The sequence below is a fragment of the Mycena indigotica genome (assembly GCF_014461135.1).
Source record: "Mycena indigotica strain 171206Taipei chromosome Unknown Mind.scaff0022, whole genome shotgun sequence".
Taxonomy (NCBI): domain Eukaryota; kingdom Fungi; phylum Basidiomycota; class Agaricomycetes; order Agaricales; family Mycenaceae; genus Mycena; species Mycena indigotica.
Genome location: NW_023503021.1, coordinates 25,419 through 51,892, shown reverse-complemented (window position 1 = coordinate 51,892; position 26,474 = coordinate 25,419). Strand labels below are relative to the sequence as shown.

The following is a 26,474-nucleotide window of genomic DNA, read 5'->3' as shown; positions in this document are numbered from 1 at the left end:
CGTGACGGCGCCACGCTATTCGACCCAAACAGTCCCAGTTTATCCTCCAACTGCTGCGTTTGCTCCGGCGTCAAAGGTATAGGGCAGGAACGAGAGGTTGGTGAGTAGGAGTGTGCGAGCCAAAGAGCAGAAGCGCCAGGGATGCACGGGCGACATTGTGCAGGTCATCCCTTGACGCTCGCCGGGAAGACGCCGAGGAGGAGCTCGTTGGGCAACACGGTTGTTAGGAGAGAAATGGTTGCCGCGTGAGAGCGCCACTGAGCGTGTGACAGCCGACTGGGATGCCAAGCCACTGCGCTCAACTTGAAAGACAGGTCTTGCTCTCAAGCTCCTTCTCCAGCTTAATACAGTCGGGTATCGGAGGACACAGTGCAGCATTCTGCGCTCAAAGGACTACAATGGTGCCCAAAAACCTTCACGGCCAACGTGTCCACGGACATGAATTTGATGGCTCCCTGTGCACGTGCATCAGCATGGTCCGTGCGCCGCCCGCCAAACACGGGTCATCGCCCTTCTTTTCCGCCCACTTTCCCCCCACGGTCTGAGCCGACCTTGCGATTCTGCCCTCGGTGGCCCGCGCTGGTGTCGAGGAAGGAACAGCCTGCTTTCGAGGCAGGATGGACATGGGATCAGGCGCTTCAAAAATAAAATGTGGCTGGCGGGTGGGCGCCAGCGCACGCGGCTCCTTGTACATCGTATTTGTCCGTCGTCGTGGCACAATTTTTTATCTTCCTTGACCCGCCTCGGCGGGTCTCATGGTTGTCGTCGTGTGCAGAGGGACAAGGTGTGTTGTGCACTTGATACTAGTAATTGGGGCTCACCCATTGTCAGTGTAATAGACGTTGTTGTATCCGTGCACTACTAATCAACATATTGCCAATTTTCCCCCAAGAATGGTGCAGTCGCCGTTATTCGACCGATCCTCTGCGCCGTCCACTATGCGCTGGCATCTGGCTGCCAACAGCGTTGTCCCGCATCGGCGCCGTCTTTCGCTGGTAGGCACTTGCAGCGATGTTATACAGCATTTTGCGGAACACTGGCGCTTCCAGTTGATTGATTCCCGCGGTCGCCAGCTGACTCATCCCCGGATCTTGCTTCTCACTCTCATGGACGACCCGCCCTTCCCCCGCGAGATCGAGCTGCACATCTTCCGCGAGGCGGCGCTGCAGCGGCCAGGGGGCATCCCAGTGTTGATGCGCGTAGCGTGGTGGGTGAAAGAGTGGTGCGTCCGGCAATGCGTACTTTGGTCCGTTTCTCTCGCTGACCAGCTGTGGCCGCCAGTGTGGAGCCGCTGCTGTACAACGCCTTGAGTCTTCGGATCCGGAGGCTGGTCCGACTCTCAATACACCATTCCCAGTCTTGTCGCCGTCTGCCTTCAGGGCGCTCATCGAAGACCCCCGCCGGCAGGCATTCATCGCGCAGTCGACCGGTCTGCGCCTCGACGGAGAGCTCTCCTCGTCTGAGACTAACAGTATTCTGAACTCCTGCCCCCACCTCCAAGATGTTGTCATTCTACCGCGTGGTCTCATATTTAGCACGGCAGACGTGCTCGAACTCTGCCCAACCTCCGGCGGCTCACCACGAACCTGCTCTCGCTCTACATGATGACCGCATCTCCCGACCTCTCCGCGCTCGCGCATCACACACCTCCACCTGTCGTTCTACCACCGCTGGCCGCAAGTCTGGCCGCCGCTTCTGGCGCTTCGTGCGCTGACGCATCTCGCCATCGATACAAAGGAGTGGTACCACGACATTCTGCAGAGGGACGCCCCACCGCTCGACATGTTGCTGGACGTGCTGTCGGATCCACATCGGCGGTTGAATGTATTCGTCCTGTCCTACCAGCGTTGGGAAGGTGCCGCCGACGAACGCCTCATAGAGCACCCTGCGTGCCTCCTGGTCCACCAGGGGATCGGCTGGCCGGAGTGGCAGGATGAGTGGACAGGCGGCGCGACTAGTGCGGGGTTCTGGGAGCGCGTGGATAAAATGCTTGCGGAGCGCCGCTCAGCGGGCGCCCCAGGGAAATATGACAATGATTGGTAGTCCTTCTAGTGGAAAATATTCTGTAAACTATTGAATCGGAATCCTCCAAGTTATCAGTGCCTTCAAGTGCGTCCACTTCTCACACGGAAGCGTGTTGTCATATGCGCTGTCTGTCACAGTCTCCTCAGTTCTGTGAAGCACACGAAATCAACCGTATGCGGCACACCTAGTACCGCGTCCCGCAGGACATTATACGCCTCCGCAACCTCGTGGAACGCCGGCGCGGGACATTATACGCCCCCGGAACGCCGGGCGTCGACTGGTGGCCGGGCACGCCGGGGTGGTGCCGCTTGCTCAGCTACACCTCCGCAGATAAGTCCCGCGCACGCACAGCCGACACAGCGGAGGGACCCACCGCGAAGAAGGCCGTCTGCCAGCGTGACCCTAACCCTCAACGCGAAGGCCTGCACCGTCCTGATGCCCCGCTCGACTCGCTCGGGTCGTTCCCGCTAGCTCCGCTCCGCGCAGGGTCCTGGGCTCATTGGACAGATGTTCTCCTGACCCGCGACGGCCCGGGTGGGGACCGCTTTGGCAAGCCATACCGTGGCTGGTGGTATATACTGTTCGTGCAAGGGCGTTGCTCCGTCAAGCCTAGTTCAGGAGTGAGCGAGGCGGCCGGGACGAGAGAAATGATGTGGTGGAAGAGTGGTGCCGCTGGTGCGTTTCCTGCAGCTTCCTGTGCACTCGATATCCGACTTCCCGTCTCTGAGTTGGTTTTCCGATTTGCGATTGGAGATTCGGAGCCAGAAGGGGATCTCTGGTCATGGATTCACATCCTCGATCTTGCCATGCTGGTCAAGTTCACTTGGTGCATTGACAAGCGTCTGCTCAGCCTTGCCAGGTTGTCGCGCAGAAGATGTCGTGGTTCCCGGGTGCGACATCTTGTATTGCGGATCCAGAATTCATTGGTGTTAACCCACTCTGGCATCGAGCAGCTGCCGCGCACCTTCCCGGGACTCGAACAGCTGTGCGTTCAGGTCATCGATGGGCCTTATAACACAGAGATGGCCGCGAGCGAGCCAGCTTGTGTGCTTCCGTGTGTGCGCGAGAGCTGACCACAGCCTGCAAAGTGTTGCCTGCAGTTCTCCCATGCACACCATTTGTGAACAAACTGAAGATTTGGAATGAAGCTGCCGGGAGACTGCTGTTTACGCTCCAGCGCATCGAGAGGTATATTCCGCCCACGATAACTAACGTAGCATTGCAGTCGGATAATGGCAATTACTCCCTTTGGTCCGGGATCCTTGCCTTCTTCCCGAACCTGCGCACCCTCGATTTCCGTGTCAAAGAGTCCAGCGGTGATTCTCGGCCAAGCGAGGTGAATTCTGTCCTGTTATCTGCGGCCTTGATCCTATCAACACCGTTCTCCAGGCCCCTCACTTCCTCGCCAGCCTATCGACCATCCTTCCGCCCACTCTCGAAAGTCTCCGTGTCCATATTTGGTCCTCAAGGGCTGTCCTTCCCGGGGGGCAAACGGGAAGAGTGGGATTGAGCCGTCTTCCAAGCGCCGGATGAGCTCCAGGCAGAACTACTGAAAGGGTGTGGCGGTCTACGGCAGATAGTTATCCGTGGGTCATTCCTGGACTTGCAGTGGACCAGCGATTGAATCTATCGCCGACTGGACATGTGTTTGGACTCGTGCATGCCTAACTCGATAATATTTCTTTGATTGGTAAGACGACAGGGCATTCCAGCATGTTGTCGAATAGATATGACAAGCATCAAATGACCGTTGCCGAAAACACAGTCATGCGCGGGGGACAGCTCAGTGCGGAAGAGCTTGCTGGTAAGTGCACGTTGAGTGGACGACAAACTAGAGGATCCGTAGATTCAGCGCGTTAAGTACAATTGTCGTGGGGCGCCAAGATACTGGCGGCAAGGAAGCAAAAGCGCGGGCCAGTGTCGTTGACGTGTCGCGCAAGAGCCGGTCCGCGAGGCGAACGCGCGACCGGAGCTACACACCAGGGGATATATGGACCGGGCCCGAGGGCTGGATTTCTAAGGCGAAGGAAGAGCCGTGGGGGGGTGGCAAACTTGTAGATGCAGCGCAGCAACGGCTTAGCAACGGCGGGCGGCGGCGGGCGCAAAGCGGGTGGAGCAAGAAAGCTGACGAGCACGGGGAGTGGCATTCGACCATAGTCCTGGACGCACTGCCGGCCCGAGTTATGAGAACGAGCAGGGCGATGTCTGGAGTAGAAATGCACCAGAGAAATTGGGCCTCGGATTGTCGTTCGTGGCGGGGAGTGGCCCGCAGGGTGCGCTAGGTATCGTCGTGCAAGCGCATCGTCGTCGTGGAGCGGAGGAAAGAAACCAGAGATTGATGTCACGGCCGCCGAGCCCGGACCTGATGCCGATCGCCAGTGCCACGTAAGCAGCCACGCCTTGTCTTCTCCTTCCATGTGCGCTGGAGAGACGGTCCCGCCCCTGGTCGGAGCGCGGCACGAATGCTATGCTTGAGCCACAGCGCGAGTAGGAGCAGGGATGGGCTGCGACGGTCGATTTGGCGTGGCTTGAGGTGCGTGTTGTGCATTCAGTCTCTATTTCGCTGATCTACTCCCCAGTAATCCCTCACTTTTCGCTGGCGAGTCTGACACCCAGGGTGGCGGCCTCTACTGGGCGGAAACAAGCGGCGTGAAATCAGCCGCGGACGGCCCGGATGGCAAGCAGCAGGGCACAACCGAAGGCGGGGACAAGGTGCGTGTGCTATTTCGTCCGCGTAACTGGGTCCTGATAGTAAGCACGCGTGTTCAAGTTTTTCACGGTGCGTTACCCATGTCTTGCTCATCACGCAGAGCCAATCGCTCATTTCACTAATAGGTCTACTGCCCCCACCGACGGCGCTCCGCCTTCCGCAGACACCACCGGCCCGTTCGCCGACGCTGCAATCGATTCCCATTCCACTCCTCTCCACCTGCCCCCATGTCCTCTCCAGTCCCCGTCTTCGACGCAAAAGCGATGCCCTTCCGCCGGTTGGGCCCCAGCGGTCTGCGCGTGCCGCTCTTCTCTCTCGGCGGCTGTCCGTCTTTGCGCATTCCCCATTGGCTTTAGCTGAGCTCTCGACAGGGCTCACCCTCGGAGGCTCCGTCGTCGGCGAGAGCGTCAAGGACATCATGCAGGCCGCCTTCGAGAATGGGATCAACATGTTCGACACCGCGGAGGACTACCAGAAAGGTGCGGCTGAGCGCGAAATGTGCGTTCCCTGAGATTCCCTTCTGACCACGCTTTCTCTGACTCCAGCAAAATCAGGGGACACGCTATCAAAGAACTTGGCTGGCGCCGCACGGACCTCGTCATCTCAACCAAGATATTCTGGAGCCACGAGCCAGGCACGGGCCCGAACGACACGGGGCTGTCGCACAAACAGTGCGCCACCTTCCTTTCCTTCCTACAACTCTGACTGGCAACAGCGTTATCGAGGGCACGAAGGCTTGTTTGCGACGGCTCCAGATGGACTATGTCGACGTCATCTTCGCGCATCGTTGCGATACCACCGGTGGGTTTCTTACATTCGCCATAAGGAGGTCAACTGACGCAGGCTAGTTCCGATGGAGGAGATCGTCCGCGCATTTAACTATGTTATCGACCAGGGCTGGGTGAGTGGTGGATTTTGTCTATCCATATCCACTAAGATTCACACGCAGGCTTTCTACTGGGGCACCTCCGAGTGGAGCGCACCAGATCGAGGAGGCGCATCGTGAGCGTGTACCTCTCCCGAGACCTCCCGTCGCTTACCCGCAGCACAGATGTTGCCACGCGCTTAAACCTCATCGCGCCGATCGCGGAGCAGTGCAAGCACAAGTCTGCGCCATCTTCTTTCTTCCTTCGAAATAATGCTGAGGAGACGATAGCATGTTCCACCGCGAACGTCCGGAGAAGGAATACGGCGTGCGTGGGCAACCATCAAACTTCAGCAGTAGCTAATGCTGACTTTGTAGCCCTTTGTACGCCAGGTACGGCCTGGGCACAACCGCATTCTCTGCACTGCAGGGCGGACTGCTGACGGGGAAGGTATATCCTCCTCAACCCTCTAACACGTAAACTAACTTTGCTAGTACAACGACGGCATCCCAGACGGCACGCGCCGCCACCGTGCCCATGTTCCGCGGGGCGACGGAGGGTCCCCAGGGCGAAGAGCTGCTTTGGAAAGTGCGTCTCCTCAGCCAAATTGCTGCGGGTGCGTCGTTTCTCCCCGACTTGCTGAACTCTGGGCGGAACCGCGCTGGCGCCGCGTGGGTTGCGGCGCACCGCCACACTTCCACAGTCATCCTCGGCGTGTCCTCCGTCGCACAGCTCGAGGCGAACCTCGGCGCGCTTGAGGTCCTGCCCAAGCTGGATGCTGCGGTGTTGGCGCGGATCGAGGCTGTGTTGGGTAACCACCCGCAGGAGCCGGTGCGTATTTCTCTATCCAATGATGAGGTGGATAATGCACTAATGATGTTGGTGTAGGAGACGTATGGTCGCCCGCCGCTGGATCAGGGCATCCTTTGACTCGGTGCAATATCACCCCTATCTTTCCTTTGACCACAAGATCAGCTCAAGTAAGGAAGAATACAAATGCCACTCATTCTCTCGTTTATCAATATTGAATATCTTTTGTGATCTGGTGTGCTCAATTCGTATGTGTCTATATCATGATTATGCGTCCTTTGTCCACTGGAGGTTGAGATGGAAGGGTGGTGCAAGTATCGAAATCCAGCTCAGATTGGGGCAACGGCGAAGCAGCTGCCTCCGTAGCACTTGTCCTGTCTGCATCACCAAGGTGTCGGACGAGGAACCGCTCCGGGGCCACGGCGAGAGAACATACTCGTGTCCGAGTACTTGACTTGAGCCGCTGCAAACCCAAGGGAAGACTAGCCGGGAAGCCCGTGAGGAAGGCGGCAGGCTGTGATAGTATTGAGTAGGGTATGGGCACAGTTCGGATGACGACACTTAGGAGACATTCACTTACGGGCGGGCACGCGTCCGGACAGCATCGTTACGGTGAAGTCGAGGGTATGCAGGTGCGGAAAATGTGCAAAGACCGCGCCCCACACGGCAAGATCGCCGTCCTCCGAGTCGCATTCGAGGGTGAGTGTCGTGATTGTCACGGGGATGCACTGCCTATTGCGCTGCAGCACGGACACTAAGCTTGTGGCATCAGCGTTTTCGACATGCAATGTGTGGATAGACGGTGCAATCCGCAGGAGGAGGGGTAAAGCTTCACTGGCTTCATACGTGGTCGTGAGCTTGAATACAGCGGGAAACAACGGTTCGCCGCCGTTAGGGCCATCCCACGGCAGCCCCGGATCGTCCACATAGAGTGCCGCCTCGACACTAAGCTGCTCAACTGCGGGAAAGGCCGCTTGCAGCTGCACACAGCCAGAGTAGGTTAGCAACGCGCGCCGCAGCCCTCGGAGAGTCTAAGCGCCAGGTGTTTTACGTGAGGTAGCACACTCGTAAGCCCTTCCACTGGTTGATCCATGTCCAGGCTGACCGCGGAGAGTGTGATGGGCTCAAAGAGCGCGAACCATTCTGAGAGCGTGCACGTGGGACTGTATGCTGCCGAGGTGGCGACTTTGACGCTTGAGACACGGATACGGATGTCGAGTGCGTTAATAGCGGCACGAAGGAATGCCTGGATCTCGGAGTCCACAGAACAGGCAAAGAGATCCAGCTCAATCGGGCCGCGGACCTGCGCAAGGTTGGCGAGCGCAGAGAGCGTGAATATGAGACTGTGGCCATAGAATTTGCGTAGGTTAACGAACTTGGAGATGCCGGCGAATAGCACGTCACAGATGGTGTGCGTGCCGGCTACATCGTTGAATACTGCGTCTCTGCTTCTTTCGGCGAAGCCATTCACTTCCTCCCAGGCGACATTGATGCAGTGCACATACGGCGCAATGGCGGGGGGACATGAAGAAGGCCAGTTTTGCGATGGCATCCACCACCTCATGAGCAGGTGGGAGCTTAAGGATGGCGCCGCCTGACCAGGCAATGCGCTCCTCCGCGGGCGCATATGGCTTCACGGCAAGCTTGCTGTAGAGGAATGGGCGGGCAAGCAGGCGCAGGCGACGAGAAGCAAGAGCGACGAGCTTGAGCTGGGCGGGCGACACATCTTTGAGCACTTCGTGAAAGAGTTCGTTCGGAAACATGGAGCGACCAGTTGCAGCCAAGCTGGAAGTGAAGAGAGGAAAGCGCTGCCACATATTGACAGCGCACACGTGTGCCCAGCCAATCGGCGTGCCCGGCGCGGAGCTAATCATGATGTGATCGCCCAGTCACATCTTACGCAATCGCCTCCCTTTTTGTTCCTGACGCCCATCTCGACGCACAATGCCAGCCTTTGCAGCACACCTGCGGCGCCAGCTGGCGCAATGCTACGGCAACACTAACCGATACGCATGCGCCAACCACCCCTTCTCCAGTCGCCAACTTCTCCGGGAGTCTAAATCTGTGGTGACACTGTGCTGCTGGAGATCTTTGCCTGGCGTGTTACGCTGTCCTCGCTTTCCCGACATCGCTGACCGAGCGCACCTTTTTTACAAGCCCACTCTTATCCTAGCTTATTCTCTGTCTTCAGACACCAGTCATCAAATCGACCGTATGCTCTACCCGAGCAGGAATACTAGCAACTGCCTCGGATTTCCCAACCGAACTTGGACCGCTGCCCGCGGTATGCAAAATGTGGTCTGGGCCATACTGGATTCTCCTCCGCTGCAAGCTTGGACCTTGGCTTGTGCCCAACCACTGGCAGTCCTTTGATGCCCGCGCCGCAGCCACCTCAGCTTCCTGACGCCCAACTCGGTCAGCACCATCTTGCGCACATCGACAATGATCATCATCTTCCAGCATATGGACCTGCCGCTGGAGAGTGGTCATCTTCGGATTTGTTCCTCCACTCCGGTCCGGTATTTATACTAATAACTATGCAGCGTGTGTGCAACAGCACTGTCGAGGACACGAATTAACTCGTCTCGATGCAAAATGCCAGCCTCAGGGGCAGATCTACGCAACACTAGCCGATACACATGCCCCAACAACTCCTTCTCTGGATGCCAACTTATTCGAGAGTCTAAATCTGTATTGAGACTCTCCGCTGAGACGAAATTGCTAACACAGGACTTACACCGGCATCGATTCCGACTCTGTGGGTCCGGACTTGGCAAATCAAACGTCGACGCAACTTGAAAGCTCACGCTAACGGGTCTGCGCGCTGGCCATCCGGAGACGATCGTGCCCCGTGGTGCTGCTTGCCATCCGCCTCAGCGCTATGGAGGATAATCCGTACACCTGACACAATATCACACTAGGCGCCTGCCAGGCTACCGATTCGCGCGGATTGGTGGCCGCCGCGCTGCGGTTGGCTTATGCCCAACTGTGGCCGGGCCGTGGATGCTATCGCTGCGGCCGCGTCAGCTTCCCCACGACGATCTTAGCTGCCGACCGGCATCGACATCAACTTCGACGACGCGCCGCTGAAGAGCATCCTAACTCGGAGGCGTGTTCGAGCTGCCCTGACGTCATTGGCGTCTTCATCAAGATGTTCTGGAGCGGTGGAGCAACAACACGGACATGGGCTGTTTGCGCAAAGCAGTGCGCTATCTTTATTCCTCCACTCTGCACCGGTATTCATGCGATGCAGCCCGTGGGCAACAACGCTGTCCATTAGCGCCTCCAAATGATGCGCGCAGCAGATTGACCTCGGAGAAGCCGCACTGTATACTTCTCCAATGCTCAGTGTGCTCTTCCACCTTATCGGTCTTCTGAAAGCACTGATCAACCGACAGTGTGTTCCACCATACTGCATCTGCATTCGACCCTCAAGCATCTATCCCGCGGCCCATGTTCTGCGGGATCACGGACATGCCGTCCGCGCGGCGCGGCGGCGCACTCCTCAGCCCGCCGGGCAGGTGCGTCGCGGATGGGGACCCACCTGCGTACCGTTTTGTTGACGCCGGTGGGGCACCGGACTGGTCCCGGGTCCTGCATCTCGTCTCCTGCCAGGGACGCTGTTCGTTAGCCCCGGGAGAGCGTCTTATGTGCCTTGAGCTGCTTAATTGCCAAATTAATGTGTGGATGCATCAATGGTCCCCGCGTGCGGCGACAGATACCAGCGGCGGAGCTAGCTCCACACGTAGCCTGTCTGTGTCCGAGTCGGACACCATCATCTGTCTCCTTCACTCCAATGCCCAGTGATCCACTGAGATCAGCACTGAAGAGCCTCGTGGATTTTTACAAAGAGATGTGCATATGGGCATGGTCTAATACCTCAGCTGCAGGAGCGGAACCTCAATCATGATATGATGCATTGACGGGCAGCGTGAGCGCAACTGCGCCAGCAGCCTGTCGGGTCGGGCACCGCGAAGTTCGCGTTCGGGCGCAATCACTGTGTCCGCGTCGGACTGCCGGGATGACCTTCCCATCACACTGAGCCCTTTAAGTGTGGACGGAAGACGCGGAGGCAGTGACGCAACAAGGGCCAATACCTGCGACTTCCAGATCAGTGTAGGATACTGACCTATTTCATTCAATTAGGCGGGTCACGGTCACATCGGATTTTTTGGCCGAAATATTTCGGCGGGTCACGGGTCACAGCCAAATCTTTTGGTCCCAAACTGTCCTAATCGGGAAGATTTCGAAATTTTCAGCGCCTGCGGCACGCCGAACTTCCCAATCGGGTAATAGGTCACGCGAAATTCGGCCTGTGGCCGAATGGACATTTCGGCCAAATGGTCACGGGTCACAGGCCCGCTGAATTGATCGAAATGGGTCAGTATTCCCTCCCCCAGCTCCCCACACACACAAGCAAGCAAGCAAGTAAATAATCACCACGACTCAACATTGAACTCCCCACGTGACGGTGCTAGCCCAAGCCAAAGCTTTTGATACCTGATGTCACGCATCACACCAGACCAGTCTTGAGGCTTGGAGTTGGTGCAAGTCCAACCTAAGCTCAAGTTAACTTCAAGGCCCATTGAAACTGGGCCTGACCATAGTCATATGCCTGTCAGGGGAACCCCACTCCTGCCTCCTTCAGACCATCCGAGCGCATCCGAGGCACATCCGACCGGCGCCCCTCGGACGCTCCGACCTACCCCAACCTCGTCCTCGGCCTCCTTCGCCCGCACAATCACTGATCCGTCAAGACCCTCCCAACGATCACCTTGGGACAGAGCCTGCAACGCCGCTCAGCTCAGGCTTTCTGCGCCTACGTCGGCAGTTACGGACGACCAGTATATAGTTGGCGCCCTAGCAGGCAGACCCTTAGAGTTTCTTCTCTTTGGATCCTCCCCTGCTAGGTCGGTCCCTCCGTGTATTTCCTGTAGCTTTTATTCACGTCTTGGATCCTCCCCTGCTAGGCTTTCGTCGGAGTCTCCAGGGTTGCCCTTACAATGCCATCCAGACAGCTGGTAGACCGACTGTGCTATGCTGCTGGTTCGCCGCCTGTTAGTGTTACTCAGACAATTGCTGAGTAAGCAGTGTTCTGAAACAGTGTAACGCTGTGACATTAACAATAACAAATGCCGCCGACACCCTGGTGTGGGTTGCAATATGCAGCAATGCCAGTGCCAGACCGAACTTAGGCAGCCGTGGCTTGAGTCGGACCGACTCGAATCTTGCAAGCGCCACGTGTGCAAAAGGCCGACGCAGTAATGGCCGATGCAATAATGGCTGATGCAGTAATGGCTGATCCGGTAATGGCTGATCCGATAATGGCCGATGCAGTGATGGCCGACGCAGCAGTAAGGGCCGACACGCTCTGGACCACCGCCAGGGAGAACCCCAAACCGCGGTCAGAGTCCAAGGGGCTGGTGACATCTTACAAGCGCCAGGGCCGCTTATAAGCCATCTGACGGCCGACCGTGACACCGTGTGGCCTGCAGGCATTCCCGACATGCTGCACAATGCAGCAGTCATACTAAGTACTTTATCATCCCCGCTCTGCGTGTCGGCTGGCCAGGCCAGTTAGCGTTACACCAGCCAACGATTCGCTGATGCCGGGCGACCATCGTTTGCGGCGCAGCCACTGTGGGACCCGGCCCGGACTAGCACCAGGCCCTCGGCAAAACTGTTGGATGTCCGGTCCAGACTGAGTCGGTCGCCTGGCTCTGCAATACCCGCCTCGTTCTTCCAGGCTGGCTACAAATAACATAAAAAGGTACAGGATTCAGGCCTTGGTTCAGCCCGCACAGTGCACCTCCAAGCACTATACCTGGCTACAGAACAGACAGCCATCTAAGTACGCGACTTACCACCCACCAATCAATCAATCAAACCCATACACGTGACCATGCCACACCCACCAAGACCAGAGGTCTCGGCTGCTGATGTCACGCATCTAGTGATGACCAAGTCCGGTTCGGTCTGGTTCTTGGCCCTTTTCGGCCGAACGCCGGAACGCCGGAACGCCGGAACGCCGGAACGCCGGGTCGGTTCAAAACGGGATTTCGCTGAACAGCGGTTCGGACCAGCCCCGAACTGGCATTTTTGGACTGAAAACGGCTGAACCTGGCCGAACCGAGGGCCAGGTTTGGTTTGGAAACGGCCTTGGCCAAACCTGAACGCCGAACGCGCTTCAGTCCGGTCCGGGTCCGGGTTCAAACCAAACCTGGCCCTCGGATTCAGATGTTCTGGTTAGTATCAGTTGACAGTTGGAATGTTGTATAAGCTTGTATTGGAGTTTTCACTGTGATGAACTGGAAAACAGCAGATGTTGGGTGAGGAGTTGAAATTTGAGAGGAGCAATATGGCTCTACTCTCCTAGCACTTGCACTTGCACTTAACCTAACCTGACGTTTATCTTAACCTGACAATATGTGAAGTGTGACAAAACCCGACTGATGTGACAATGGTAGTAGGCACACCCAGGGGGGGCTAATCTATTAATCTAGGGTTTTACAGGCCTCCTTATATACTACTCTCAAATTAATTACATAATACGTGATGATGTGACCTGATCCACTGATCCGGTTCTAGAACGTTCTAGTTTAGGCTTCTGGAAGGTTCTAATATAGGTCCTGGGTCAGACTTGCCAAATATGGACATGTTACCTTGGTTCGGTTCAGAGTCTAGACTAGTCCCTGGCCTAGCAGGCCTAGATCTTGTGGCCGGGTGCATATAGATTTGATTCAAAGGTTTGCAACATTTATTCTGAGATTCTTCATATGTTCCATAGCTATTGTGCATGAAAATGAATTTATGGGGTCCATATGTTATCTTTCATATGGTGGTCATATTGACGGCTCATTATCTCCCCTTTTCATGAATCTTGACCGTCCTCGGTCAGTTCAAGCAACAATATTTGTCACTTGCAGCTACATTTTTCACTGGGTTTTGTTTTTATGCCATGCAAAATATGAAGATCAAGTCCCAGTTTCAACTAGGTGGAGCTTCACCCTTAATGTCCTTGTTCCCTGTTTGAATCTATCATTATCAGTGCACTGTAGTACCAATTTTGATCGCCATCACTAATTTTTGATGGCTCTATGATACTACATCATTCCTGTCCCAATTAGGATAGTAATTGATACAGGCCTTCCTCACTATATACCGGATCATCGGCCTGAAGAAAAGGAGTTAAACTTCTATATATAGTAATATCTTAGTTATATTAATCAATTTGATGTATCAATACTGATTTTTGATGACTTTGTAAGCACTATCTAGCCTAGTTCTGCTAGCAGTTGCTAGACTAGTAGGATCTAGCCTTCTAGGCAATGGGGGTGCTAGCAGCCACTAGAAGCACTGCCTAGATCTTACAGCTACAGGTGTCCAAATTTCCTTCGAAACTGTCTGTAATTCAATAGTATGCAACTGTCTACATACCCACTCAATATATGTCTAACGCAACAGCAAGAAAAAAGTGCCGTTGTTAAAGCGTTCCGAGACCATAGAATTTAGGGCAGAATTCCCCACTGCAAGTACTCCAGCATAAATCCTGCCCGGCCACTGACACGTTGCCCTCCTCGAGTTGTCCGCTGAACGCCGGGCATCGGACCGCCTTCAAGACAGATACTATATTGTTTGTTAAAACAGAAACACTCTACATGAAGGAACTCAGTACTGTAAACGCTACATTCACAAAATCCGCGGCGCTAAAAGCACCACAAACACATCCATATACGCCCCCTCCACGACCACATCCCCTCTCCCAGCAGATTCCCAGCTTCGCGACCAAGCCCACGCCGGAGTCCACTCGCGAGCAAAAACGCGTCCAGCGAAGGCTTTAAACCCGACTAGCACGGGCCAAAAGAAATAGACACCATGTGTGTATATCGTAGCAGCACGAGCACCGGTCGATAGCGCCGCAGGACGCGCCATTGAAGAGTCGTCGGATGAGGTGACGAGTCACGCGTGACGGCACGTGCTGAGGGCGGGACAGGACAGACGCGACAATTGCAGTCGGTGCGCTGGACTGGGGATACAGGATTGCCTTCCGTGAAGAGCTTTGGAACATTGAAACAGCGAGGTTCGGGTTTTTGCGTTCGCAGGAAGTATATCTTGAGGCGCGGCGACCAAGGAGAATTTCCGAATTGCTGAAGCACGCAGGTAAGGCAAACCCCTCCTTGTCAATTTTCTTCCATCGTTTGCAAGCAGGAACAAGACGGACAGCCTTTCGTATGGTCGTGGGGAGCAGCGAGTGAGAAGTTGTAGTAAAAGAGAGCGGCTGGCGAGTGGGTACATGATTCTCGTTCCGTTGGGTTGTGGCGGAAGCTATGTACGAAAGCATGTAGTGGTGAGAGTGGAGAAGGAGATGGTCTGTAAGGTGAGGTAAGTGAGTCAGGTACGAGTAGTTCAGTAGAGGAGTAAAAGGCCGTGCGCGCGGAAGGCGCTGAGAGTTGTGGATAGAGAATATGGGGACTAGCCCACTGGTAGTAGATGAGTGAGATGGAGGGAAGGGAAATGACGGGCGAGTTGAATCGCCGTCGATTAGAGTGAAAGCCGGTTGCGCGGCGTAGTGCGCGCAATGCACGGTATCGTAGGAGTTACCTATGTTGTTGCAGGCCGCCAGATAAGCGAGCTGGACGTGTTCGCGGGTGTCTGATTCGAGTGATTTGTAGGCCGAGATGTGAAATGAGTCCGTGAGCGCGTCGTGGTCGATCACGAGCGCGATTTCGTTGTCCGCGGCTAGCGCTTCCAGCGGATCATCTTGTCCTGGATAAAATCCAGTTTGGCAGCGCGGGCGGAGCCGCGCGGAAGCGTTGGGATGGTGGCAGCGCGGTCGGTGTTAGGACAGTGAATAGTGATTGTTTGGTTGTCGTTTGCATAGTTGTGGATCACCGAGCGAGTCAAGGTGTCGAACGGGCGGCCCAACAAGATGTCGTAGGCCGGATTGCGCACTATGTGGACCTGGAGGTAAAGGACGATGTCCTTGAAGCGGAAAGGGACGTTGCGGGCGACGCCGAGGGACGGGGGTGACAGCGCCGTTGGCGGACTGCATCTGGAGGACGATGTTGGGGTCGTATTGGAGGCCTAAACGGTGGCAGACCTCCTCAGACATTGCGATGATCTGAGAGCCGGGGTCGACAATGCTTTCGATAGCCTCATGGTTGTCGACGACGGGAAGTACACAGCGGATAGCTGTGGTTTTGGCCGAGACGACCAAGTCTTCGGGGAGCTGGCCAACATCGTAGAGCAGGACGTATTCGTCTCTGCTGACGAGCTTGCCGCGAGATTCGGCGGAGGCTGGCGTGGCCGTATTCGGGAGCGCGTAGGCGATAGCGGCGGCGCGGGCGGTCTCGCGTTCGTCAGCAGGGTCGGAGGCCCAGTCATTGAAGCCAGCGAGAGGGTGTTCGGCTTGATAGAGCTGTTCGGCGGCCTTCTTCTCGGTGATTCGCCGCGGGGTCAGATTTGCGCGTGCAAGTGCCGAGACTTCCGGATTGGCGAGGATAGTGCGTGCCGGGAGGGTTACCGGCGTGTTGAGCACGGCTTGGTACAGGTCGTTCGTATTGTGCGCGTCGTGGATTGGCGCATAAGCGCGTGGCTGAGCTTTTGGGGCTGCACCCACGTTGCGGTCTTTAGGTGGCGCGTAAGCGGCGTCGCGTGCGGCTGCGTATGGGTGTTCGGGGGAAGGGTACCGCGGGAGGTGGGACCGCGTCTGAGGTGGACGCGTTGGCCGTGGTCGATGCGCTGGCAGTGGCGGAGTCAGAGAGAGAAGCGGCTGGAGCGATGATCGGGCGGCTATCCGGTCCCGCGGGCTTGGCTCCGTGATCGGCGGTGTCTCGGTCAGCGGGTGTCACGTCACCCTTCTTGGTTTTGCCTCCTTCTCTCTTTTCGCCGCCATACGCGTTCGCAGCATGTGCTGCTCGACGGCCATCGACTCGAGGCGCTCTTCCGTGCTCAGGACGAAGGAGTGAGTGGGGTGGTGATGGGCAGAGAGGCAGGGTTCGGCGGCGTGCGCGTGCTGCTGGGGGACGACTTCGACAACCATCTGGGGCTGGATTTTGCGGCCGGGGTTCTCCCAAGGTTCTCCTCGTGCCACTTCTGTACCTTCTCACGGAGGGACTTGCCCTCCAGGGAACGAGGTGCGTACTCGCCGTTGGGGAGAACAATGCGGTTTTGCTGATTCTTTTTGATTAACCCCGCTAGGAGGTCTTCCTTGACGTCTTTGCACTCACCGACGTAGTGAGTCGGTTTTCGACAGTAGCCGCAGCCCGGGTTGGAACCCGGTTTGCGGGCGCGCGCGTTGTCAGACTTGTATAAGAGCAGTTTCCACAAAAATTTAGTTATTGGAGTCTGTGCTCTTTCCATTGAGGTGTTAAAGATGGTACAGCTTTATGGTTGTGGTTTTTTTACCAGGTTGTGGTGTGTGGTCTACATGGTTTTTGCTTCTCAATTGATGGTTTGTGGTTGTGCTATGAGATTTATGGTCATGTTCATTATGTTTGAGCTTCAGGTATCATACATTAGACCTCTTACCCACATTTAAATCTCGTACAAATTGATATTATGATGGCCGATCAATCCCATCAATCTTGCTATCGCAGTTTAAGGCACCTACCTCCTTCATATCTAGATTCTCCTGATCTCACCAAGCGTCAGAGAGCCTCAGGCCCTCAGACATTTGAACTGCAAGATCCCCAGATAAATCACCTGGTAAGTAAAGCTGTCCAGACTTTGGAGCTTTGCAAAGAGTATTAACTTATCGTAGAGCATTGATGAATTGATCTGAATCTGATGGGAGGGAGAAAGGAAATCTGAATTTTAGCTTCTAGACACTTACAATACAGCCCTGAAACCTCAACCACAGAAATCAAAACCTTAACCACGGAAATCAAAACCTCAACCATGTATACCACAAGCACAAAAATGGCCTCAACCACAGAAAGTGAACATAACTATAAGTCATAAACCACAAACCACAAGCAAATAATTTTTTGTGATAACTGGCCTCATAGACTTGGGCTGGGCCGCGTTGCGCTGGTTGGTCTGAATCTGGTGGCCGAGCACCGTGACCAGCTTGGTCAACGACATGAGCATCTCTTTGAGCTCGGAGTTCATCGCAGCTGGGGCTGGCTCGGGCTTTACGAGGGAGTCGGTGGTGGACAGGAAAGTGGATGGGGCCCCCGCCAGTGGGATTTCGCTGCCTCGTACAAGTCTTTCAGCTCATACGGGTCGTCAGCGTGGATGTTTGGGCGGATGATTTGGAGGCACTGCTTGACAGCGGCTTGGAGCGAAGCAGGCTGCAGTGCGCGCAGGAACACGTGGCTTTGCTCCGTTTCGGAGAGACGCTTCTTGGCGATGAGGAATTTGCCCATATGGACAAAGGTGCGGTAGAACGTGGCCAGCTCCGCTTCAGAGTGGATACCCACACGGGCGGTGCTGCCGACTCGGGAGATGCGCGTCCCAGTCTTTCAAGGTGTGTAAGTGGTCTTCGTCGTTGCCCGCATAGTGCGCTAAAGCCGCTTTCTTGAATTCCTCGTAGGTCTTGGTGGCGTCGCTGAACTCGTCAAGGCCTTCGACCAGTTCTTGGTCTGCAACTGACAAGTAGCGTGAGCACGCCTTCTTTTTCTCGAGCGTGGTGGTGATGGCGGCTTGGGCGAGCAGGAACTCGTCGTCGTCGTCGGCGGCGGCGCAGCTCACCAGGCTTGGTAGAGTCGAACCGAGGCGTGGTATGGGCGCCGCGAGCAGGCATAGGGATGGGAGCCATGAGGGGCTGATGGTTGGCAGGGGTAATCGAGGTGGTGGGACTGGAGAGGTGCGCGGTTGGGTGTGGGAGAGTCAGGCGGGGACTGGTTGTCGGGGGTGTCGTCTTGTTCGTCGATGGGTGTAGGTGGGTTGTCGAATAGCCAAGCTAGTGTTGGATCTCCGTGTCGGTGAGGAGTGAGATTGGTGTGAGTCGCAAATAAATCAGGTACGGGTTCGAGTAGATCGTCGGGGTCGCCAGGGAGGAAAGGAGCCGACAGGTAGGGGTCGTGAAGCGCAGCGAGGACTTCTTGACGGAGTTCGCGGTCGGCGGTTCGGGATGAGTTGGGCCGTAAGCCGTAGGAGTCAGAAGCTATTTTTGAAAACCCTCGGGTGGGCTCCAAAATGACGCGTTGCTCACCAAATGAGCAAGTGACTAAATATGGCAAGTGTTTCCAAACTGCTTCACTGCTCCAAAGGAAACAGCTCAACAAATCCAGAGAGGCAGAGGGATGGACAGAGGACAGAAGTGGACAAAAGTGGGAGAATGACTATTCTGGAGAAACTAAACTACTACAAGCTTTTTTATACTAAAAGCTATAGGAGCTACTGAATATCAGGAACAGGAACTAGGGACAAAAAGGAACATATGTGCCGGAGTGGTCCCAGAAGGATGGCACATCCGACGGATCAATGATGACTAAGCAGTGATGACGAGGCTGGAGGCTCGTCAGTATCAAGATATGAGATATATGGAATGAAATTCCTTCCTTGGATTTGCAGTGTTCCTCCTCGTGTCTGGACTCTGGAGAACTAGTATGCATTCACATGAGCCCCAGTCCTAATACCCTGCATACATGAGTCCCTAGTGCATACATACTACATACTACAAATAACATACAAAGGTACAGGAATCAGGCCTTGGTTCAGCCCGCACAGTGCACCTCCAAGCGCTATACCTGGCTACAGAACAGACAGCCATCTAAGTACGCGACTTACCACCCACCAATCAATCAATCAAACCCATACACGTAACCATGCCACACCCACCAAGACCGGAGGTCTCGGCTGCTGATGTCACGCATCTAGTGATGACCAAGTCCGGTTCGGTCCGGTTCTTGGCCCTTTTCGGCCGAACGCCGGAACGCCGGAACGCCGGGCCGGTTCAAAACGGGATTTTGCTGAACGCCGGTTCGGACCAGCCCCGAACTGGCGTTTTTGGACCGAAAACGGGCGAACCTGGCCGAACCGAGGGCCAGGTTCGGTTTGGAAATGGCCTTGGCCAAACCTGAACGCCGAACGCGTGTTCAGTCCGGTCTGGTCCGGGTTCAAACCAAAATCCCAAACCAGACCTGGCCATCACTACACACATCACACCGGGCTGCCGCTGCATGCAGGGTCGCATGCTGTACCCTGGTCCTGTTGGACGCGGCGCCAGGCAGGCCCGCACGGATGACACAGAGGATGTCACAGTGTTACACTGTTCTGAAACAGAGTCACACTGTGACGAGCGCCCTCCCAAACCTGAGGAGCCTCGCTGCGCCGCTGTGTCTAGTTCGGCTAGCCGGCACTCGGCGGGTAGGAGGCGGCACATGGGGGACTGGTGATTATGCCCCTGCCCATGCATGATGCCCGCGCCGAGCCCGTGCTTCTTCTTGTGAGGAGGCCCGGGCGCGTGACTGGACGTGTGTGCACCTGTTAATCCCACACATCCCTTGTAGTTAGAATGTACGCTACAGCGTGGTGTGCATTCTAACTAGAAAGGTTTCTGTAAACAGCCTAATGCTGCAATAAATAGAGTTTAAAGTTGCAATAAATGTAATGATTCTGGGGCCTAAGACTTGAATGCTAAGTCGGCAACCTATGCTGTAATATCTACTATGAATATTCAGCTAACAGATCATTAATGCTTGCCAAAAAAGGAAATTTCAGTTGACAGGACTAAGTACAAGGCGTGTAGACTGTAATATTGACTCTCTCCAGTGACATATTATGATTACATTGTTGAAAGTTACCAAAAAAGGAAATGCTTAGTACTACTGTAGGCCAAATCTAGTACCTAAGTAACTATGAGATATGACACTGTTATATGACATCTGACTATATTTGTTATATTATGTCATACTATATATAGATTGATGATACTAGTTTCAACTACAGTGTCACAAATGTGACATATCCCTCAAAAAGGAATTTTTTTTACCATTTAATAGTACAGAGAACATCACACAATGTCACAAGATCAAAGTTGTATACTTTGACTATATGAACAACTTTCATTAAGTGACATATAGTGACAGCTCAGTAATTATATTAGCATTGGCCAATCATTAGCTGATCTATGTCTGGTACAGTGATATCTTACTATGTAGACAACCCACATAGGTGATTAAAGCACTACTTAGGGTGCCTGAATGTTAAGACCAATACTCTCAAAAATATAATGTTGGTAGTATACCTATATCATCTCATGATGGCTCATCACATCCATTGATACTGAAATATCTCCACTAATTCTGTATGAAATCAGATAATTGTTGTACTGGTAGGTAGCCAGTTATCTAGGCTTTAAATGTTCTGATGTTATTGTAGTCCCATATCTGGAGACTCCAATATTATACAACTTTTCCCTGGTTTCCACATTTTAAATTTGATCGGGCACAATGATCACTTGATATCTTGCTGAGGGATTTATGGATAATCATGATCCAAGTTGTATTCAGGTCTAATAGATGTCCATGATAGCCCTTGGTACCCCTTATATTTTTAGATATCATATATACCTGTATATATGACATATGTCCTATGAATTCAATCTCTTAACAACCTACTTAGAGGTGAGGGGTCTCCAATGAGATTAAGGTGGGAAGCATGTAGAGGGATTCCCCTATGAAATGACATGCCTTCAACCACATGGTCACCTGTTTAGCCCAAAACCCACTGTATATTATCAGTGGCAACCTGCACGCTTGCCACTGATAAGCCCACAAATCTACTGAGGGGTGAATAATTGGTGGTGAAGGGGGTGAATAATTGTGAAGTCCAAGGCAAATTTTTCGCTAAGTCCAGTATATAGGGGGGGTGAATAAAGGTGAATAATATGACATAGGCCATCTAGGCCAAGTCTCTCGGAGTCACGCTATGTGACATGTTACACAGTGTCCCAAAAAGGAACTTTTGTCAATAGACACTAGAGCTGGTAGTTTCAGACACTATATTATATGGTTATATACTGTAACACAACATGATATACATGACAAGTTTCCAAAAAAGGAAATTTCCACCCTTTGACGATGCAATCATTAGAGAATGTCACAGATCGTCACAAACCAAAGTTATCTATATTGTCTATATAAACAACTTCCATTAAGTAACCTATAGTGGCATCTGATTAGTTGTGTCCACACTAGCCAATCACTAGCTGATCTACCACTAATAAAATGATATCTCAACAACTAGAGTGGCTACAGAGCTGAGTGAAGTTCTACTAAGGATACCTGAGTGGTAGGGTCAATATCCCTGTCAATATGATATTATCAGTATATCCATACTATCTAATGATTGTGCATCAGACTTATTAATCTAGCTATATCTCTACTAGTTCTCTATGGATTCGGATGATTGTTGCATTAGTAGGTAGGTGGTCATATTGTCTTGATATGGTCCTATATGACCATAGTCCCAGACCTTTGAAATATACTGTTATACCATTTTTCTGTGGTTTTTCTGTTTTGAATTTGATCAAGCATGATGATGTTATGATATCTGGGTGAGGAATGCATGGATAACCATGATCTAAGTTGTGTTATAGCCGGCTGGATGTCCATTATAGTTCTGAAAGACACACATATTTTTAGACACCCTACATACCTGTATATATGGCATATATCCTGTTATTCCAATCTCCCAATAACTTACTTAGAGGTACAGGATCACTGATGAGATAAAGGTAGGAAGCATACAGAAGGGTCCCCCTAAGAGGTAGTATGCTCTCCATGATCCTATATCCGTGTAATTGCTTGTTCTTCTCCATTATACATATGACTACTATTACACATGATATTGACAATACAGCCATGATCTGCCAGGTGATTATGAATCAAAATATGTCAAATTGAGTCAATGAGGTATATGCAGACATACTTTGATTGATGTCTGAATGCTGATAAAGGATGAATTTGGATGGACATTCAAAGACCAGTTAGGTGTGAAACTAGTTTACATGAATAGTGGGTCTATAGGCTGAGTACTGGACATTGAGATGCATGGATGGGGGTATCTGGATATCTACTAGGAGCCTGTACTGTAATTAGCCGTGGTTCTGGCATGTGTTACAGAAGGTAGCTAAAGAGAGGGTAGGTACCCCTAGAGCAGAAAAGAGTGTCTTTGCTATTACAACTGGTCAGAAATTAATTTCAAGTATGATACAAGACTTTAACGTAGGATAGTATAGAACTTCAAATGAACCTTTCTAGCACTTGAATCAACCTCATAGCTATTCTGGATCTCTCACAGTACCATTATCAGTGTTATCCATTGCAAAGATGATGAGTTCACCATGTCCTGGCCTTTATGAATCTGAGAAATCAAAGCACATAGACCAGTAAGGGAATGGTCCACCTCTCAGAAAGTGGTGCCCCTGCCCCTCTAGCATATATACATCCTGAGTTATATAGTGACAAGCGAGGCACGCGTTCACGCATGGAATTGTGCTGAAAAGGCCTCAAAAGACCCCGTTCAGCCAGGATTATCGCACTGGGTCAAAGTCCAATGACCTGATCATCGGCCGATGATGGCCGATCACGGAGGAGTGATCCGAAACGCGACTGGGCGCGACTAGACACACTGGCAAGCACAGAGCGCCCTCAAACGCGAAGGAAAGAGGGACGAGCCCTCAAAAACGGGGTTCTGGGGTGCAAACCCTCAAACACGAAGATGAAACAAGGTGGCTGCGGCAGGGCATGTTTCAGAAAGTGGAGGCACTGTTGGGCAGTGCGGACAACCCCGGATTCGAGGGTGCGGGGAGCGCTGTGGAGGCCGAGCACCCTGCTGATGTAAGCAAGGGGAAAAGGTATATAATTAGCAGCTTTTGTACCTAGAAGACAGTGAATCGTAGCCCCACCTTTGGGTTAGATTTGGCTCACCTCTCTGATGGCAATAACACGATAAGATAACGATAAGATAAGCGATCTCGGACCTTGGACTTGGCAACAAACGATATATTGGGACAACATATGAAGAGAGAGACTTTCCGTCAACACTTGGACATACTGAACCTGTGGTCTATGTGATTAGATGAAGACTCCACTATGCTCAGATGCGCTTACCTTCATGGAACGTCGCCCTCTTTGGATTGAGCGACCCATGTTGGAGCTGTTTATGCCATTCTTGGTGTGGCAGTTGATGCTCTTGATGCTGGTGGTTTGGCTGTGCACAATAACAGAAAATGCAACGAAAACAAGAGAAAACATATCAAATATCAAAAACATATCAGATGTGACTGTGACTGTGACCACTACTGTTTTGGGTTTTAGTGCTGGTTTTGGGCTGTGTTCATTTTGGAGTGGTTTGTTGTTGGGAGTATGTTTGACTACAAGAGGCATACTCTGTGTGTCATACCTGCTCTCCTCTACATCCACACCCCCTTCCTCTCCACCCAACTCAACAACCCCACCACCACCACCTTCTTCATACCATCCACCATCACCATCATCAGTGATCCCATCATTACCACAACCACACCTACACCTACACTCACACTTCTTATCCAATTTTGTCATCACCCTCATGTTGCTCTTATGGGTTGCAGCATGGATATACTTTCCATGGAGCCCCGAATACATCAACCATGATTTGTGTGTTTTGTTTATTTGTGGAGTTGTTCCCGCATTCAGCATTGCTCGCATTACCAATGGGTAGGATTATAGTAGTCCATCCTGTTGAAGTATATCAACTCGGATCATGAGATTTCATGCATGGGGCCCAAGATATCAGCAAAATGCTCCTCAACTCTATATTCAGTGATACTTGGCAGTCAATAGATTAATGTGATGGTACATGATGAGTGGGGTAGATAGACAACATCATGGTAGAATGGTATACCCTTCAAATAAGCTCCCTCCCAGCCTTATCCACTCAGGCTAGCTCAATATCCATGGTTATCTTTCAAGGTTGATGGATATCAAATACCACTGATGAGTGAATGCCTTGCCTTCTCAGTGTTAAATTCACTTGGGACTGCAAGTGGACATAGTAAAGTCTTAGTTTGGAGTCTTTGCAAATATAGGTCATGTACCTTATAATGTTGAAGTAGCAGATATTCCCTTCTATATGACTAAATACTAATTACAGTGATTAATCATATGATGGTGATCAGGAGCCATGGACTATTAATAATACTCTTGAGAATCTTCCTAACAGTACTTCAATCATGTATTTCCATTAAGTAGTTATAGGAGGAGTGACAAGAGTAGTGGGACTGGGACTCGCACAATGGGACCCAGTCCCACTTTGATGCGCTCAGTCCCACTTTGATGGGGTGAGTCTCACTCTCGGGCGCCGAGAACACCTAGCCGAGGACTAGCAAGACAATCAGAATCAATCAAAAATTTAAATCAATCAAAAAAAGATGTCTAAGGCACTACACAGTGGGCCTCCGCGGCGAGCGGCAGCCCGCGGCAGCGTGGGGTCTGGGGCAAAGCCCTAGTTGGGGTCCGGGGTGGAAAACCCCCGGCCGTCGCGGCCGGGCGCCGCCACCCTGTTGAAATCCGCATGCTTCCATCCAAAAGAGGATGAAACACGCCGGAAATGGACCCCCACGCTCCGCGCGCAGCGGCCACGCGGGCGAGCGGAAGCCCCCGGCAGGGTGGGTCCAGGGCAAGGCCCTGGTCGGGGTCCGGGTGGAAAACCCCGGCCGTCGCGGGCCGGGCGCCGCAACCGATGTGATGCGACATGTGTCGATCCATCAACGCGGATGATATTGATTCACCGAGTCCCACTCTGGGCCCTCGGGAATGGGACTGGGACCGGGAAAAGTGGGACTTGAGTCCCATTGTCCCAGTCCCAGTCCCACTACTCTCGTATATACTCTAGTTATAGACATAGAGGCTCATCAGTTATAGATCTGCTAGTAAAAGGCTAGTATGGGCATAACTATTCAGCTACCACTATAGGTTACTTAATGAAAATTGTGTCACGGATAAGACCCGGCCCGTCCGCTCCGGCGCTGGTGACGGGCCCGTAGCATGCAGCACGTGACGACGGGGAACATGCGCCCCAGTAGGAGGAACGCACAGGTGGGAAGCACGTGACCGAGAATGACGTGTCGAGCCATCGCCGAGCCCAACTCGACACAAGGGGACTGGGGAGGAGTGCTAGGAGGTTAGGAGTAGTGCCTGGCCCGCAAGGGATGTACAATCGTCCCCTCTGCGGCCAGGAACGAGAGCGAGGAGGAGGAGGAGAGGCCAGGGTGTCCGATCACCCCCTTTGCGGGCCCGCGTATATAAGGCGCGATAGTGTACCCTGTACCCTATCGCTTAGATCGTCTGAAGAACTACCTTACTCTGTGCAAGGAGGCGCTATCGACTCATCGGGCCCGACACGACCCGATTCGAACCTTCGACCACTGACGGCAACAAGGGACCGAGTTCACGGGCCCTTTCGGTTTCGATCTACCCCGCCCGCCGTACTTGCAGGCCCGACTATCCGTCTGTTCTGTTCCGGGCGTGCGTTCTTAGGAGAGGTCCTTGCACGGCCCGACCCGAAGTCTGACAGGAAATTAATTTTAAGTATGATGCAAGCCTTGCAGTATTGCTGATAGGGCCCCTATATTGAGAGCCAGGACCCCTTAGGACCCTACATGACCCTATGTCCCTATATATAGGGCCCGAGCATAGTGTGAGGGGCAGAAATATTTTGATGAATTCTGCCAGTCGGTGCAGCAGAAATGGCTGGCAGAAAGGTGGCAGAAGGTGGCAGAATGGCAGAATTGAATTAGCATATTTTAAAAAGGAACGAAGTAAATATACTATGTTACACTGTCCAAAGAAATAACTTGAAGTACTTCTGGAGTGAAGGCTACCTGTCCACTGCCAATATGACCCAGTTCACTCCAATCAACAACTCTCTCACCAGTGACAGACATGGCTGATGCCTCGCTGACCCCCTTCCACTACTATTCTTGCCTCCAAAGTAGTGGAAGTTCACCTGTGGGTTGAGCAATGACTACTGCTGTATCATTTATATAGGTACAGGGTGCTAGAAGCCGTTCAAATCATGGATCACCACAGTCGGTCCGAGACTTTCTGCCACCTTCTGCCAACCCCTTC

At 53.0% G+C, this 26,474-nt stretch overlaps 2 protein-coding genes across 2 annotated transcripts; one reads left to right on the top strand and one right to left on the bottom strand.

Annotated features, from left to right (window-relative positions):
• Positions 1–1,106: 1,106 nt before the first annotated feature.
• MIND_01430900 (Aldo-ket-red domain-containing protein) lies at positions 1,107–6,531 on the top strand (the record flags this gene model as incomplete). The annotated part of the gene is made up of 20 exons (XM_037370689.1): positions 1,107–1,222; positions 1,269–1,471; positions 1,536–1,705; positions 1,762–2,039; positions 2,101–2,109; positions 2,163–2,196; positions 2,229–3,069; positions 3,114–3,361; positions 3,415–3,485; positions 4,508–4,558; positions 4,605–4,804; positions 4,861–5,233; positions 5,290–5,406; positions 5,451–5,536; positions 5,584–5,636; positions 5,685–5,737; positions 5,782–5,928; positions 5,979–6,051; positions 6,115–6,432; positions 6,490–6,531. 20 exons carry the CDS (start codon positions 1,107–1,109, stop codon positions 6,529–6,531), a joined length of 3,483 nt encoding a protein of 1,160 aa, XP_037212895.1.
• Positions 6,532–17,546: 11,015 nt separating this feature from the next.
• MIND_01430800 (uncharacterized protein) lies at positions 17,547–18,172 on the bottom strand (the record flags this gene model as incomplete). The annotated part of the gene is made up of 3 exons (XM_037370688.1): positions 17,547–17,815; positions 17,853–18,056; positions 18,106–18,172. 3 exons carry the CDS (start codon positions 18,170–18,172, stop codon positions 17,547–17,549), a joined length of 540 nt encoding a protein of 179 aa, XP_037212894.1.
• Positions 18,173–26,474: the final 8,302 nt, after the last annotated feature.